Below are 16498 nucleotides of genomic sequence, written 5' to 3' on the forward strand. Positions count from 1 at the left end.
TAAACTCAACAGCTTCTATTTCCAACTCCCCTCCTGCAACCACAACAGACATCAATGGACTCTCGTAGAATACATGATGGGTCATCAGGGAATATCCACAACAAGAAGTATATTTCATTGCAACTTGTCATTATTACTGAGTGGTAGATACCCTGCATTTCATAGCATCTATCCTGAGGCATAGCTACTATTAGTGCAGGAGATGCAGTGGCACCGGGCCCAGAGCCTCAAAGGGCCCATTGCACCTTGATAATTGCTGTATTTTACTACCCCAACAGGCAGGGCCCATGGCATCTTTGCTACACAACTGTGACCTAGCAGTAGAGATATCCCTCCTCATTATAAGAGCACATTATAAAAGCACATCTGTAGTTTATCATGTTTGGTAGAAAACATTTGTCAAAGTATTCAGATAACATATTTTTAATAGCTGTTATATGATTTCTGGAAGCTCTGGTATCCTGTGCAGTTAATGATACACGAGCATGTCCATCACCAGACAACTTTGGCATTGTGCCTTTAGTTGGAGTATTCACGAGTCATGCATAGAGATAGGAAGTTTTACCATTGTAAACATTTTTAAAAACAATTAGGTTATGGATGAAATGCTTGAATTAATCTCAGCCACTGGCGATCACTCGGGCCACATCCCAATCCATCATTTTCTGCCTATAATGCCACCTTAGTTTGGAGCCGGCCATATACAAATCAGTCTTGACCCTGCTCCTCATGGGAACAGTCGAGCCCGAACTGCCAGGCCACAGCCTCCCTGAACTGCAGCACAAGCAACCTAGGACCAGTTTCACCCTAGTTAGGGCTCTTCAGCCAGATGTAGCTTGGTTCCAGTGGCAAAGGGAGCTGGGGACACACATCTGGGCATACCCAGTGCACTTAGGGTGGCAAATGCAAAAACAAGAAGATGATGGATGGAATTCTTGAATTAATCTCCACCACTGGTAATCGCTCAGGCCACATCCCAATCCATTGTTTTTTTGTTCACAATGCCACCCCAGTTTGGACCCAATCATATGCAAACCAGTCTTGACCCTGCTTCTCATGGGATCTGTCCAGCCCAACCTGCCAGGCCAGGTTCTCCCTGAACTGGAACACAAGAAATCTAGGATGGACATTGCCATAGTTAGGGCTCTTCAGCCAGGAATAGCTTGATCTAGTAGCAGAGTGAGCCTGGGACCCATGTCTGGGCATACCCAGCGCATGTAGGGCATCAAATGCAAAAATAACAAGGTGATGGATGGATGCTTACATTAATTTCAGCCACTGGTGATCACTTGCAGCCACATTCCAATCCATTGTTTTTTTGCCCATCATGCCACCTCTGTTCGGATCAGTCCTGGATTGCTTGTGTTTTGGTTTAGGGAGTACCTGGCATGGCAGGTCGGGCTGGAGCAGAGTCAAGACTGATTTGCAAATAGCTGGGTCCAATATAAGGTGGCATGATGTGCAAAACAACAGTAGATTGGGATAGTGGCCCTGAGTGATTAGCAGAGGCTGACATTAATTCAAGTCTTTCATCCATTAGTGTTTTATATACTAATTGTGTTGCCCTATGTGGGATGGGTATGCCCAGGGTGGCTCCGTTGGAAGACATGTGTATCCTTTGAAACACTTCAGTAATTGACGCAGCAACAATGTGATCAATGCTGTTCGCAGCCCTTGTGATCAACTGTATATAGGGCAAACCACCCAGATAGTGAAGACATGAAATATCCAACATAAAAGCAAGATTTGTTGTAAAGTGGAAACTGCACCGTTAGTCTCCCATTTTCTACCAAACAACTATGCTGAAACTGATTCCATCTGGCAAGCTCTTGATCAACCGGTCCTTCCCCTCTGTGGAGGTGATCTGACTACGTTACTGCAGCGTTGTGAACGTAGCTGGATCTCACAATGTGACTCAGTGAACATCGGCCTTTACACCCTGGATGAGTGGAATAGGCAGCCTTCTGAAGAACTCTGAGGGCCTCTCTTAGCGGAAGTTCACCATGAACTGTCTTGGTTATACTCATATATTTCTGTTTGAAGTAGCTTGAATCATCATGTGGATGGTCACCTTCTGAGAAGTACATCTTGGTATCCCTTTCTCCTATACAGCATATTTTATGTCTGGATTAATTATATACATTTTTTTCATTGTAGGTCTCTCAACCCATGGGCAGGATTTCATGATGTACTGAGTGACTGAGCGGATCTCTTCAATATACATTGCGTTTTATGTAACAAATTATTCAGCAGAGTGGATCGTGTAAATAAGCTTTAATGTCTTAGCTTGGTCTTAATATTATATTAACCATTGTTTGTGCCCTGATTGTGATTGGATTCATTGAGACCTGATTTGGTAATGATAGGTAAATTGGTTTCACTATTGTAAGTGCTTGTAAGGGGTCAGTATTTTCTTCCTTTCTTATTCTTTCCTGTTTCTCCCTCTTCTCTTGTTTGTTTTCTTCAAGGGCGGCAGAATAGTCAGTTAAAACCCCTGGCTTTCTCCTTACGTTACAGATGATTCCTTGCTCCTTCTGTGTGCCTAAGTCCCGAACAGGATCCAGTTGGTCACCCCCTCCGTGGTACTGACAGGAGGCTCCCACCACTCGGGTGCTTTTCCTGAAAAGACGCTCTATATGGCATCTCTGTTTGGCGTTGGGAGCTGTTTAACGTGGTTCTCTCCTCCCGACTCAACGGGGGTAAGCGAGCACTTCCCATCAGTTTTGTCCTACATTTCAGTATAAGGGGATCAAATCCCTTGCTGAGTTTTAATCCATGGTTGTGTTCATAGAGGTATTAGTGAATAATTTGATATTTTAATTGCTTCCTGTACTGTGTGAAAAATTACATGATTGAGTATGGGTCATGACTTTACCTTGTTATTAAAAGGAGAAGAGCACTATATCCATGATTAAACCGATTATTTTTGGGGGGAGGAACACATACGATGTATCCTTCTATTAACCTCCATATATCTCTCTTATTTGTTTGAACTGTTTAGGTGTTTGATTGGACCCCTTGGCTCCCATGGTCTATAGTGAATACTTTTATCCTGACTCTGGAATTTACATTTGAAGGTTAGTCTTATGGGTTTCCTTTGGTGACCTTGGGGGTGATTAGCACAATGTGATTATTAATAGCTCCAATTCTCCATTTTAGGTCAATAGGGCGGTGTGCCTTTCCATAAGAGCCCCTTGATTTTCTATACGTATCAGATGCACTCAGGAATATTTTTTGATTGACCCTGGTAGTGGGATTGATTTATTGACCTTCGTGAGAACCTCTTTTGGATTATTCTCCAGGTTGGTGGACTTTAGTGACACCCCTTTTTACTCACTCTGCCTGGTTCTATTCTTTTATCTAACTTTCCTTTCCCTTTCCTTTAACAGCACTGCATTCCCCATAGTCTACTGTCCTGATGATGACCCTTAAATAGTCTGGGGTAGAAACGTCGACATTCAGCACGGCTGAATTAGGCCTCTCTTGATCTATTACAGGTGGTTCATTAATTGGCTTATTAAACATTCATCCCATGTATTGGAATTGGATGTGTATATTTTGTTGTAGCCCATACACCGTTCATTCTCTGTCTTTTATTGTGTTTCACTTACGCTGTTCACGAGAACTGTTGCACAAGCACTTTGTGTCCAGGTAATGTGATTCACTTCACTTAATTTTGAGAAATGTTGATTCTGCTATATTTCTTATTGTCTGTTAATTTAATAATATATATTTGAAACATATTATGAGTGCCCTTGTTATTCATTATGCATCAAATTGTGGTTTTAAATAATACCTGTTGAGAAATTGTTGTAGATGCCCCCTTGTACCTGCGTCTCAACTGAGTTTACAGGTTTCTGCTTAGTTTTTTCTCTCAGATGTGGGTCCCACGCACACTGTGGCACTGGAACTAAGCTGTAACTGGCTGATGAGTCCATAACTAGGGCAAAGCCAGTCCTGGGTTGCTTTTGTTCCAGTTCAAGGAGGACCTGGCTTGGCAGTTTGGGATGAACTGTTCCACTTGGGGCAGGATCAAGACTGTTTTGCATATAGATGGTCCGAACTGAGGTGCTATAGTGTGCAAAATAAGAATGGATTGGAATGCGGCCCAGAGTGATTACCAGACGCTGAAATTAATTCAAGCATTCCATCCATTACTGTTTTGTATACTAATTCTAGAAAACTTCAGCGCATGCCTCTCAATCTTCTGTGACACCTAAAATGTTTAATTGGGGACACTGGTGAGATTCAAATGTCATCACACTGGAAGCTGCATACTCGGAGCATGCTTATGGGAGCTTTTAAATTGATGTTGAAAGTGAATCAAATTATTTTGAAGGCCCTAAAGTATTATACTCCACATGCCCTTGCTATTGCCTCCCCCTCAGCTTGTCACATCTCAGCCCTTTATTACAAGCTGCCCAAAAGTTTATCTCCCGTGAGGCTACCAATCTCTGCAATTACAAGTTTTATGCTTTCTCCAGATCTAGAATTATCAGTTTGACAAACTCCAGACCGAAGAGGTCTGGGTTGAAATAAATGGGGCTTGCCTTTGCTACTGAATGGGCAGGGACTGTGGGCAGTAGCACATCCAGACCCCCATCCGGTCACTGCAGCTAAACTCCCCTGCACAGAAAAAAGCCTTCCTAGATCCATCAGATCTCCTTCACCCCTCCTTGTGGCCTTCCTGCTGACACTTTCCACTTTCTCGGAGCGGGCAGAAAATGTCAGCATTTTTTTTCACAAGAATGGTGGAAAAACTGCCCAGTCTAGGATCCAGCATCTCTGGGTCAGAGTAGTTATTCCCCAGTCTGAGGAAGAAAACTAAGATTAGTCAGAATTTGGTGTGGGGATACTTGCCAAGGTCAAAGTTTCTGGCCCCCCGGTATACCTGCGCCATATTTCAGTCAACTCGCAATGAGTCTACTAATGTCTATGTATTCATGGCACAAAATTATTGTTTGTTTTTTGAATTATAACTGCTACTTAGAAAGATGTACAGTTAGCCTTTCCAGTGAGCTGGCAACCCAGGCATGCAACCCGGGCCTGCTGATTATGTTATGTGATAATTATCACACCCTCACAAGTTTCCCCAGACAGATCACAGCAGATTAAATTGGCTAAATCTGCTGAAATCTATCAAGTGAAAAGGTCTGGAAAAAAATGCAAAACATGGAATTCGGTTTGTTAAAATCCAATTCTGCATGTTATGCCTGATTTTCATGTTGGAAAGTCGGAACAGGATCATCTTGTAAATACCTAACCCAGTTATTATGGTATTTAGCATGTGCAGTAAATACCCCACCTTGCTCTGTCAACCTATAATGAGAAATCAAACTAGTTTTCCATCCATCTAGGACGATTCTTAGAGTCTATTGACTGTTCTCTAAGGTTTTACCATCTTGTTATTATCACAGAAGATTAATATGTTCTCTTCCTTTCACACCTATGCCCATTTTAATCTGCACTTCCCAAAAATTCAAAATATGCAACATATATATCTATAGTCACTAGAAAAAACAAAGGGTACCGGGACGTTATAGTTAGGTTCTGAAATTACTCACATAAAACCATAGAAATTCAGCAGTTATAGTTAACTCAAGTAATTATAACCCACACCCTAAGGTAACTATACCTCGCTCCCCGGCCCAGCTTTTTGCAAAATCTGGTGTAGTTCCATTCAGCAGTTTTTGCTGTATCCCTTCTTCATGAAGTCTGTGGAAATTGCATGTGGATTTTGCATTTTGGGACCACCTTTTTTCCTCGGCCCCCGCTCGATGGATCACCCTGAAACGTCCCATGCACAAACTAGTCACAAAATAGTTTTTTTTTGGAAAGTTTTGTGGAGATTCATCTTATGGAGTTAAAGTTATTAGCAACACAAAAATGTGTTTTCCTGTGGAACAGCTGACCTAACTATAACTAGTCAGTGGGGACCACCACTGAGTAATACATTTATATATCACAATTAATTACTGCAGCACTGGTGAAAAAAAGGTAATAGACCACCCGTAATACATTTTTCCCAATATAAATTTGCACTAGGCTCCATAATTTTCACTGCACGATTCTGAAATCAAAATTTCCAATGACAGCTTTTTTCAAAAGTTAATTTAACGTCCAAATACTAATTTTAAAATCCAAAAAGTTTTACATGGAGTATTTCAGATTTCATAACAAAGTGCAATATTATAGAGAAGATTTGTGTATCCATTTTTTACATATCTGAATACTATGAACAAAACATTTTGCAAAAGTGCATGTGAAGCAGTTCATCGAAGAGCAGAGTAGTGCAAAATAACTACCTTAAATAATCTATATTTCAGTCCCTTCCCCTCATACCAGAATAGCTTGAAACAATCCAACCAATCCAGACCTTGTTGTCAACTTTATATTTCTTTAATTGATCACCAGACCGATGTACCTGACTATAAGCACTCATAAAAACTCTTCGTAAAATGAAAGTATGTGACCCTAAGCGCTCAGCGGCTACCATCTGTGGTGTGCACCACTTCACAAAAACTCTAAGTAAAATATAAGTAAACAATATGTTAACATTATATTTCTTTCGGTGCAGGCACAGGGTACTGTGCCCTATACAGAACAAAACTTTCTGAAATTTGCTACTTGAAGGAGTTAGGGCCTGATTATGACCTTGGCGGATGGGATACTCTGTCACAAAGTGATGGATATCCCGTCCGCCGTATAGCTAGTTCCATTATATCCAATGGAACTTGTAAACTGGCGAGCGGGATATCCGTCATGCTTGTGATGGGGTATCCCATCTGCCAAGGTCATAACCAGGCTCTTAGCTTTCTAATAAAAGACACATTTTCTTTCATTCTCCAAGAACACACATTAACCATGTACCAGCGGCCTAAATGACCAGAGAATGAGAGAGCAGGAGAGAGACATCTCAGATACTATTATCCATGACAGTGAATCAAAAACTATAATTGTATATATTTCAGTTCTGAAATTGCAAATCATATGAACACTTTCTCTTCTGTGTATGTTCTCTCTTTCTCTCTCTATGCGTGCACATTATGAGGTTGTATGACAAAATACCATCTACAAAAATATCAAGACAAAGTAATATCACACCACAAATACTGTCAACAAAAATATTGAATATTGTTGAAAGAGAAAATATATCGAATATATGTCATTATATATAATTTATTTAAAATATTATAGCTTAACATTATAATAGAAATAAATAGTAATATGACTCAAATTGTTATAATTAAACCGATCAGTCAATTAACAATTCAATAAAAATACAAAAAATAAGTAAAATATGAAGTAGTCAAATTAAATAATTGACATTAATAATTATTATCAATTAATAATTTAATCAACTTAAAAAAGTGATTAAAAGTAAAAAAAACAATAATGCATATTGTAAGCAGTTTCTCAATGTAATCCCCTATAAGCCTAACATGCTACAAAATTAAAAGTGACTAATTAAATTAAAAACATTGCATTAAAAATTACAAACTATTCTACAATTATTAAAATAACAACCAATGTACATAATTAACTATTCATTGAAATTAATAACTAAAATTAATAAAAAATAAAAAATCAGTACTTAATATTTTTAGTAATGTCCCACCCTGATAATCTGTAAACCGAACAATCTGCCACTAAATAAAAAACTACTAATTAAAATAAATAAAAATCATATAAAAAATATATATCTTTACTAAAAAAAATAACAAGTATTACCATAATACTTTAGGCTCATAATAACAAACACATATTATATATTGAAAATATTACAAACAATATTTATTGCAACAATGCTGAAAAACCGTGGGACATTGCAACTAAGAAATTTCTACTAAGCAATTACTGGCCAGGCAGTTGTAAGTTGTGTTTTGAACTCTGGGACTCACCTGGAGTTTCGAGGAAACTGAAAATTCTCCAATCTCTGGAGAACTATCAGCTGCTGAATTTCCTCCACCACAGCGATATTACAGTGAATAACATTGTGCCAGTGTACTCTGCTCAATGGTTAGCGTTTTGTACAAAAAATGAAGGATTTCTAGTCCCCTATAAACTCTAAAAGAAGTCCTGAGTCCAGAAGTATAAGCCACAGTTATAAAACAAGGGATTTTCACAAAGAACCTCCTGGGTTGACAAAGCGGCCCCCAAAAAGCCACTATGATGAAAATGGCTTTCAGAATGAGCAGAGGTCTATTACAACATTGTCATCTTTGAGGATGACTGAAGTTATTTGGGATAGTGTAAGACTTTTGTTTTATTTTGCGTCCTGATGAAGAACGTTGCTTGGAATCTTTTTGCTTTGCCCACAACATTATGAGTACTGAAATTTTGCTTTTCTACTGTGAATTTGTTATTGTTTTTGTAATCCTGTGATATATATGATATAAACATTATCGGTAAGAAGCATATATATGATGGATAGAAGATCACATGAATGTCGTCAAGCAAACTACAAGCCAGCCCCGTGACCATAAGGTGCTCATAAAAACAATAATGGGTTGCCTGAAATTTGAACCAGCACGTACATCTTCACTGAACAAGATAACAATAGGATTGAAAAATTGTTTGGCCAAATGCATTCCAACGGAGCAAAAGCACCTACTTGTGACATCATAGGTGTACTTCTTGATTTGCTGCTCAATCCATGTGATGTAGGTTGAGGAGCGGGTGAAGACGCTTGGCTTCTTGTTCACAGCACAGCCTAGAGCTCCAAAACTGGTGATACCTTGAACCTCCCAAACTGATTTGTCTGCAGTGGATTGGCAAACAAAAGGACCTCCTGAATCCCCCTGTGGAAAAATGAAGAGGATTGGTGAGAAGAAATCATTTACTTAGAGAACAGAATGCAGATGTTCTACATTACATCAAACAATAGACCATTGAGCTGAAGGTGGTCAGATGGCAGAGGCTGTGACTGTTAAATGTATTTATTTATTGCACTATTCACAACTTAGTTTCTGTGACTGGTAGCATTTTACCCATCTTGGGAGTGAATTATTCCTGAATTTACAGTCCTGATTCACAAGACCATTTTTGAATGATGGTACCTTTGTCCAGGTTTAGATGTCACTTTCTTATCAGTTTCCATAAGAAATGTTGTGCCACTTAAACAATTCTCAGTGCAAGTGATCCATGGGTAAGCACGTCTTCTACAAATTCATCAATGAAGTACATCTAATTCTGGGATAAGAGACAATTATTAACAGAAAAAATAAAAACATTGTGAATTGGGTCCAATATTTTTATAAAGAGGTAATACCTCATAGGTGCACCACTGTGATACACAATAGTTTTCAACTGTGGATGTGGAACACCATTACACTATATTTAAAAATGTAGAACAGTGACCACAAGTGTCGGGCATGGAATAAGTTGTGAGACTTTTATAGAAGGAAGAGGTCATGTGGCAAGTTTGTGAAAGGAGGTGTTTTCAGCTGCTTCCCGAATGTTGTCATCTATGATGAGTAGGGTAAACAATAGGGAACGTTATTCATCTTTCATCCCCATGTTTGGGTATATACTCAGAATAGCCTAGGCAGAAAACATGTGCACATTTCTTGGAAAAACATTCGCCCTACCTATTTTTTTCTGCTCAATTCCTAGTCCTTATAGTTCAAGGGTTAATGTCCTATGCGGGCACATAATAACATAAGAAAACGTTTACTGAGCTGTCGAAATGACGGGAAAAACACTGACAGGCCTATCATCATGAGAAATAACCTATGGTGCCTCAGCCCCATGCTTTACCTTTAACTGATTTCATGAAATAGTTTTTAAATATATTAATTATATTTATACTTAATTATGCTTGTATTTTAATTGCAATATATTTTCAAATAATTGATTCACTTAACAGCTAAGAGCAGTGTTGGGATCATGTGGTGGCAATCAATGTTTGTTAAGAACAAGGCCCTAAACTGACAGGCTGAAATTCTGAACTGGGCAGCACTTTAAAACTATTTTCTCCATGTGTCTGACACTAGCATTCTAAGGACGGGTGTATTACCACTCAGGAGTGAATTACATTTGGCACATTGAAGTTCAACGCAGGCAGGTGAGTTCTAAAATGAAATGTGCTTAATGTACTGAAATTTTGGCATTTAATGAACAGTTAGCTGCTTCTGTTTACACAGTGTCTACTTTGTAAACACAGTTGTCAGGCAGCAATAAAAGTGCCAAGATAACTCTGGTGATTAATGTACCTGCTGTAGAGAGATCAGATGTTGACTAGTGGCAGTTTTAACTCAATTGAGGTAGCAGAGGGTTAATATTCCTCCTGCAAAGAACATGTGCTATGCAGATCACAGAAACAGTATTTTATGTGCATAGCTCAGTGGGATACTGTTTTTGTCACAAAGATCCTTTTGTTACTGTGCAGTTCATAAATTACAATCACACTGTGAGCTATAAACTGCCACCAAAGAGCTGCATGAAAGCTACATGGTACAAATTAGACAGCTATGTTTTTTCCCAGTTAGCTTAATTTTGTTATAATAGGTTGTTTGGGTAGAAATAAATGGTTATTAGTAAAGTCAATACAGACAACTGTGTTACCTGCTGAATCCTGAGTTGATGACTCCCTAGACCACGTATCCTACCAGTATAGATGTATGTGAATTCTACACATTGTAGTCTCATTTGTTAATGTTTTCTATACACTGATTTACACACTTATGATTCGTTGCACTGTAAGGGTGTGATGTAAATTGCCCCAACACCCTATGCTGGTAAGAGAGGCGCTATAAAACAAATGAAACACATGTGAGAAAGGGGCTATGGAGAGATGAGAGGCACTGTTAGAGGGTGATGGGAATCACTGAAGAACTCAAATAAAGATTGACGTATCCCGGTGCACTGTGAGGTCATCATTTAATTTGCTTTAAAAACGAGTACAATTCAATATGTAATGGAAAATCTGTTGTACAATTCACACTTTTTGCCATTTTTCCCAGATGTTCTGGGGGAAGTACCCCCAAACCTTCAGTCCAGTGGTCAGGCTCGCTCACTATGCATCCTGTGGAGGCTGGTCTGACAAAATGTGCCAGGGCTGCTTTGGGTTCCCAGTCCAACCCTGCATGTCATGCTTCTTGAATCCACTACCAGACCTTCTCTACATGTTTATCTCACTCTTGCAGGTTTCTGCTGTCTCCCTTTGTAAAGTTTTTCCCATATTTCTCTTCCTCTGCTTTCCCACTTTGTGTCTTTTTCTCTCTCTCGTTCTCAATCAATGCCTCATGAGGGAAAATAGGTGCTGACCATCAAAAATGAGTGCAACCACTGGCTCAAATTAAGCACTGCATTTATGAAAGATGTACTGATAGATTACAAATTTACACTTTGCACAAACTGTACTAATTTATTTCTTAAACATAACAATATTAATTTTACAACATGACACTTCCTGGACCAAGATCACAAATGCAGTGAGCACGAAGTATTCTTTGCAGCAGTGCCCAAATTATGCACAGTGCTACAGCCCTTTATTCACAAACAGAGCCAGTGTATTGTGAAAGGGCTATTTTGAAATCCAACACAGTGCACCTCGCCCCATGAGTGCACACTCATTGGCTTGGCTACTCAAGTGGAGAGAGGCACTTAGGACTCTCGAGGCCACATTTACAAGAAATTATTCATTGCTGTGTTGCAGCAGTGATGCGTCAACATTTCCTGCTCTGTGTAAATACTGGCGACGATGTTATGGATGTATTGTATTTACAATACCAGGCACCATGGCGTAAGGACCCAAGGATGCACTGCAATTCTGATGCATGAGTGGGAAGGATGCTGCAACGTATCAGCCTCAGTAGTGGTGCATTGCTTAAGTTGGCCTAACAACCAAAGCAGCGTCAGTAATGCTTCAAAGATCAGAGGTGATGCGTCATTTCTGACTGACGTAAGTAGCCTGTTGTGTGCAGACCAATATTAAAGACTGTAAAATGGTGGCATAACAACTTGTATACTCTTACATTGGTCTTGGCTGTAATGTTTGCAGTATGGCTATGTGTCACATTACAGTTGGCATAGTCTACTTATGTGTATGTAGAGACCTGAGAATGTGTGACCTAGTGAGTGACAATGTAATGTGAGAGAATGCAAGTATATGTTGTAATGTTAAGTGGCAATGTATGTATTACTTACCTTATGTGTGTATTTACTTGTTGTCATTTGGAATATGCTTGGCTGGACTTGGTGACCCATTCCTCCATAGAAATGTGACATCTCAAAGATGCATCACACATTGAAAAACGTGTAAATATTGCTGCATCAGTTCTAAACGGGGTTTTAAGAGGGAATGCCTACCCTGCACACATTATAAACTGTGTGGCGCAGTCGATGCTAGTGCAGGTATTTTTTGACACACGCCTCACGCCTACACGAACTGATACATTGGGCCTAATGCATTGTTTTGTAAATATGGGGCAATATGGAGCAGAGAATGCACTGCAGATGCGCCAAAAACAATGACGCAACAGCAGTGCAAGCTCCTTGTAAATAAGCCCCTTGGTGAATATTGACCTTGTTGCTTAGACAGCATAGGCATTAGAAGTAGGAGTGCAGTGGGTGCTGCAGCATCCCCAAAATAACCATGTTAGAGTTCAGAAGGCGAATGAGCAATAAGGAGGCCTTTACATTTTGGGGCTTATGTACAAGCCTCGTGGCGCAAGGCAGGGCAGCAATTAGGTTGCTGCCCTGTGCCACAGGGAAAGGGCAGAAATGTACTGTATCTACAAGTTACACTGTATTTCTGCCCTCTCCCCCTGCTCTGGCACACAATGGGCTGCCTAGCACCAGTGCAGGCACCCTTGCACCATAGTGCAAGGATGCCTGCGTCACAGGCAGGACTGTTTTTGTGCAGGAAGGGTGCCTGCGTCACAGACAGGATTGTTTTTGTGCAGGAAGGAACACCTTCCTGCACAAAAAGAATCCATAGAGACTTTTTCCTCAAAGAAAGAGGCCCTGGGGAGGCATAAGATTTTGACACATTCCTAAGGTAAACCCATTGCAATGCCCATGAAACACCTCACGGAGGCATTGTAAGGCAATGCAGAGACTTGCGCTGTGCTTCCTTACCCCATTTCTACAAGGCCATGAAAAACCACACAAAGTGGCTTTGCGTTGCAATGTAGATGTAGGCCTGTACTATGTGCTGCTGGTGCATCACAAAAATGGATGCACCTGCGTTGCACAAGGATTGTAAATAAGCCACTTTGTTTTTATGATATCACATTTATTGCACTTTAAGAGACAGAGCTCAAATATCATGCCATGTCTTCTGAAAAATTGTTTCTTTTTCCTCTAACTTGGAAATTGGTGTTTACTTCTCTTTTCTTTGTCTGAGAGCAAAGTGAGAGGATTTTGTAAATTGACCTATGATAGTTTTGCTCGAGTGTGGGAATTGTGAAAGAAAAATCTATAGGATGTCAATTTTATTCTAACATATAACATTTGAACACTAGTAAATGAACTGAACAAGTATTTTAAAATATATCTGCTGTTAGGAAAGCACACAATGCACAGTTTTTTATAATTCTAAATTGTGATGAAAACAAAGATTTTAATGGGGTGATCAAGGCACCACTGTTTCAGCCAAAGACATGGCGCAACACCCCTTTCTTCTATTCCAATGTAAGCTGGTGTACCTTCTGGCAGTGCAATATCCCCTATACTCATTAAAGCTTTGAAAAACTTAATTTTTGCGACCTTTATGTTATTCAAAATCAAATCAGGAAGTGACTTTTAATCCCAGAATTCTCTTCACCCACCTTCTCAACCAATTGCGCTTCACGGACGGCTGCCAATCTGTGCGCGACCCTTCTCACTGACCAACCTATCCCAGCGTGGCTCCAATGACGTCACACTCACACGTACTGCGGCTGAAAAAGTCTTGCAGCTTGTCCTCCCACACTCAAATTCACATAAAATTAATGTAATTTATTGCGACCACTAAACAAAATCAAAACCCAATTTGTCTGTTTACTACAGGTAGGGTAGCACAATCGCTTCAGAAACGTTACAGATTTTTCACTGACGGCTCTCGCTCTAGCAACTACTCATTCTTTCTCAGTTTTCCTGATTCGCAAGCAAAATCTGACCTGCAAATTTCACTCTCATCTGATCAGTGGGTCTGTCCTGGTGAACATAGGACTTGCCTGATCTCAGTGGAAAAATTATTTCACTCACTTTGACTCACACTCTGACTTGTCGAACACGTCTGATCGAACCAATTAAACCAGACAAATTACAACAAAACCGAAGTGTTTCATACACTTTTCAATATACTCCGGAGTCTTAGGCCACGCAGGGTCCATACATCAACAACAACCACATGGACAATTTTGAGCACAAATCACCACACACATGTGAAGTTCAACGACTTCCCTACCCTCACACTTCAGAGTACGCATACTCATTCTACAACTTAATTTGGAGTACTCAAACTCCCTAAACCTTCACAAATGTCACAATTCACCTGCTATTTGCATAAGCTGTGCAAGCGCAGAATCTACTTCATTCACACTATCACTAGAACGCTGAGAAAATCCTCTAACAACCATTGGCAAGCTCCAAGATTCTGGGAAAGTCATCTTAAGGACTCAGGGGCACATTTTCTCTCCAATTCTTATCATTGAAAAAATAAATCCAAATCTCTGAGATGAGCTCTTAAAAGACAAAACCATGCACTGGGCCTCTATGATGCGCTCTTAAGGAGACAAATCATCCTCTCCTACCATCTCTGTGAGCGCATCTGCCCTTAATAAGTAAACTTACAAGGGGACGCAAATAGGTCGATGAACCTTTTGGCTACGCTTCAGATGTTCCCACCATATATCCCATACATGCAGATCAATAATCAATAACAATCATTTACATTAGCAATCAATTGGAGTCAGTATTTGTCACACACCATGACCTTGCAGTCATGAATAATCACACGTTTAGGTAAAAGTTAGAATATTTATTTCCCTATATTAACAGTGCTAATATAATGTAGGTTACTCTCAAAATCACTTGATAAACATACAGAAACAACACTGGCTGACCAAAGCGACGAAAGAACCACAATCTAATCAAAGCTTGAGCTACTTCACATTCTATTACAGTACAAATTAATAGCAAGAATAACTGTGCAAACAATATTGCATGCATTTAGATTCAGCAAAGAAAAGACATCATATGTTACTCCATGTATTGAACTTCATTAGTAATGACCCTAAATTAACACCAGATCAGAATAGCATGTTTGGGCTTTATGCAAAATAATTTAGTCAACATAAAGTTGGAAAACATCTAACTATGGCTCTATCAAAATAGTGGTTGGTACCTAGAAACAAAAGTAAATAGACCTAGAAAACAATATTATAGTCAATATACCTATCCTAAGTTTGGATCAGCAAGCTGTGACAGTCTTCGTCCTCATGACATCAGTCTGGTCAGCAAGGCATCAGGATTCAGCATCAAGGTTCAGAAAAGGCAAAGTATTTAAGCAGTAAAGGTAAGCGCGTCTCCTCTCAAGACGGAAAATGGGCAAAATAGTCTGTCTTCCCTCAGTGCAGTCTGGCTAAGTTAGATTTCCTAAAAACTACTTCCAACATTCTAATTGGTGCATGAATCGCATGTTCACACTTAGTCCAATAAAACTAAAACTTCAAATCTACATTTCCACTAGTACATGGTCCACATGTCGATGATTGGCTCCTTTCGCACTGTTCTCATCATCCGGCTCATCAGGTAACAATATTGTTGCAGCTTATACTCCAGTCAGAGTCTCCATTGTCTTCTTCTGGGAAAGTAAGTCTCACACACACATTCCATTAACAATGTTGCATTAGCAAGTACATTATCTTCTAGCAAGCAGTTCTCGTGAGAAAGACTTTTAGCTCCACGTATTTGGTCAGCACAGTGGAAAATCAGAATTTAATTCTCTAAACAGACATCTTATTAATCACCTAAGAAATGCAGCTTGACATGAGGCTGTGCAACTAGGCCAAGACCTCCGCTAAGTTAAGGCCTACAATTAATAAAGCTAATACATAATGCATAACCCTTAATATGACATATTACTTCATTAATCAAACATAGGCTCAATATTTCATATTAATAAGTCATTAATAAGTACACTTTGTGAACATTGACGGCCACTCCCATGGTCACACCTTTAAATGCGTGCATTATTTTTCCCTACGTTATTTCATGTTCTATGCAAATTCAACACTTAGAATACATGAATATTCATTAGTAAAATCAGCGTTAACAGAAGTGACGCAGCAAAATGGTAAGATATTTACCTATGGCCTTATTCATGATGTAGCAGATGACGTAACAACAGCCATCAATGACATGGCTGGTTCCATTCAATATCATCCTACCATTGACATTATCAATCACAACCATATAGTTGTAGTTTTGCTTAGCTATGTGCTATTATTTAAGAATGTGTGGCTCAGCCCTGTTATTTATTAATGCAAGCATTGTGAAGTAATGAGTA

General features: G+C 39.5%; 1 protein-coding gene across 1 annotated transcript in view; it reads right to left on the bottom strand.

The window, feature by feature from the left end:
• The window catches only part of LOC138290716 (ovochymase-2-like), a 559559-nt gene that overhangs the window by 191365 nt on the left and 351696 nt on the right, over nt 1–16498 (bottom strand). The window contains exon 16 of the mRNA XM_069230265.1: nt 8615–8801. Within this exon, the coding sequence (XP_069086366.1) occupies nt 8615–8801 (187 nt within the window). The remainder of the gene's footprint in view (nt 1–8614; nt 8802–16498) is intronic.

This window comes from Pleurodeles waltl, chromosome 1_1 (assembly GCF_031143425.1).
Source record: "Pleurodeles waltl isolate 20211129_DDA chromosome 1_1, aPleWal1.hap1.20221129, whole genome shotgun sequence".
Lineage (NCBI taxonomy): Eukaryota > Metazoa > Chordata > Amphibia > Caudata > Salamandridae > Pleurodeles > Pleurodeles waltl.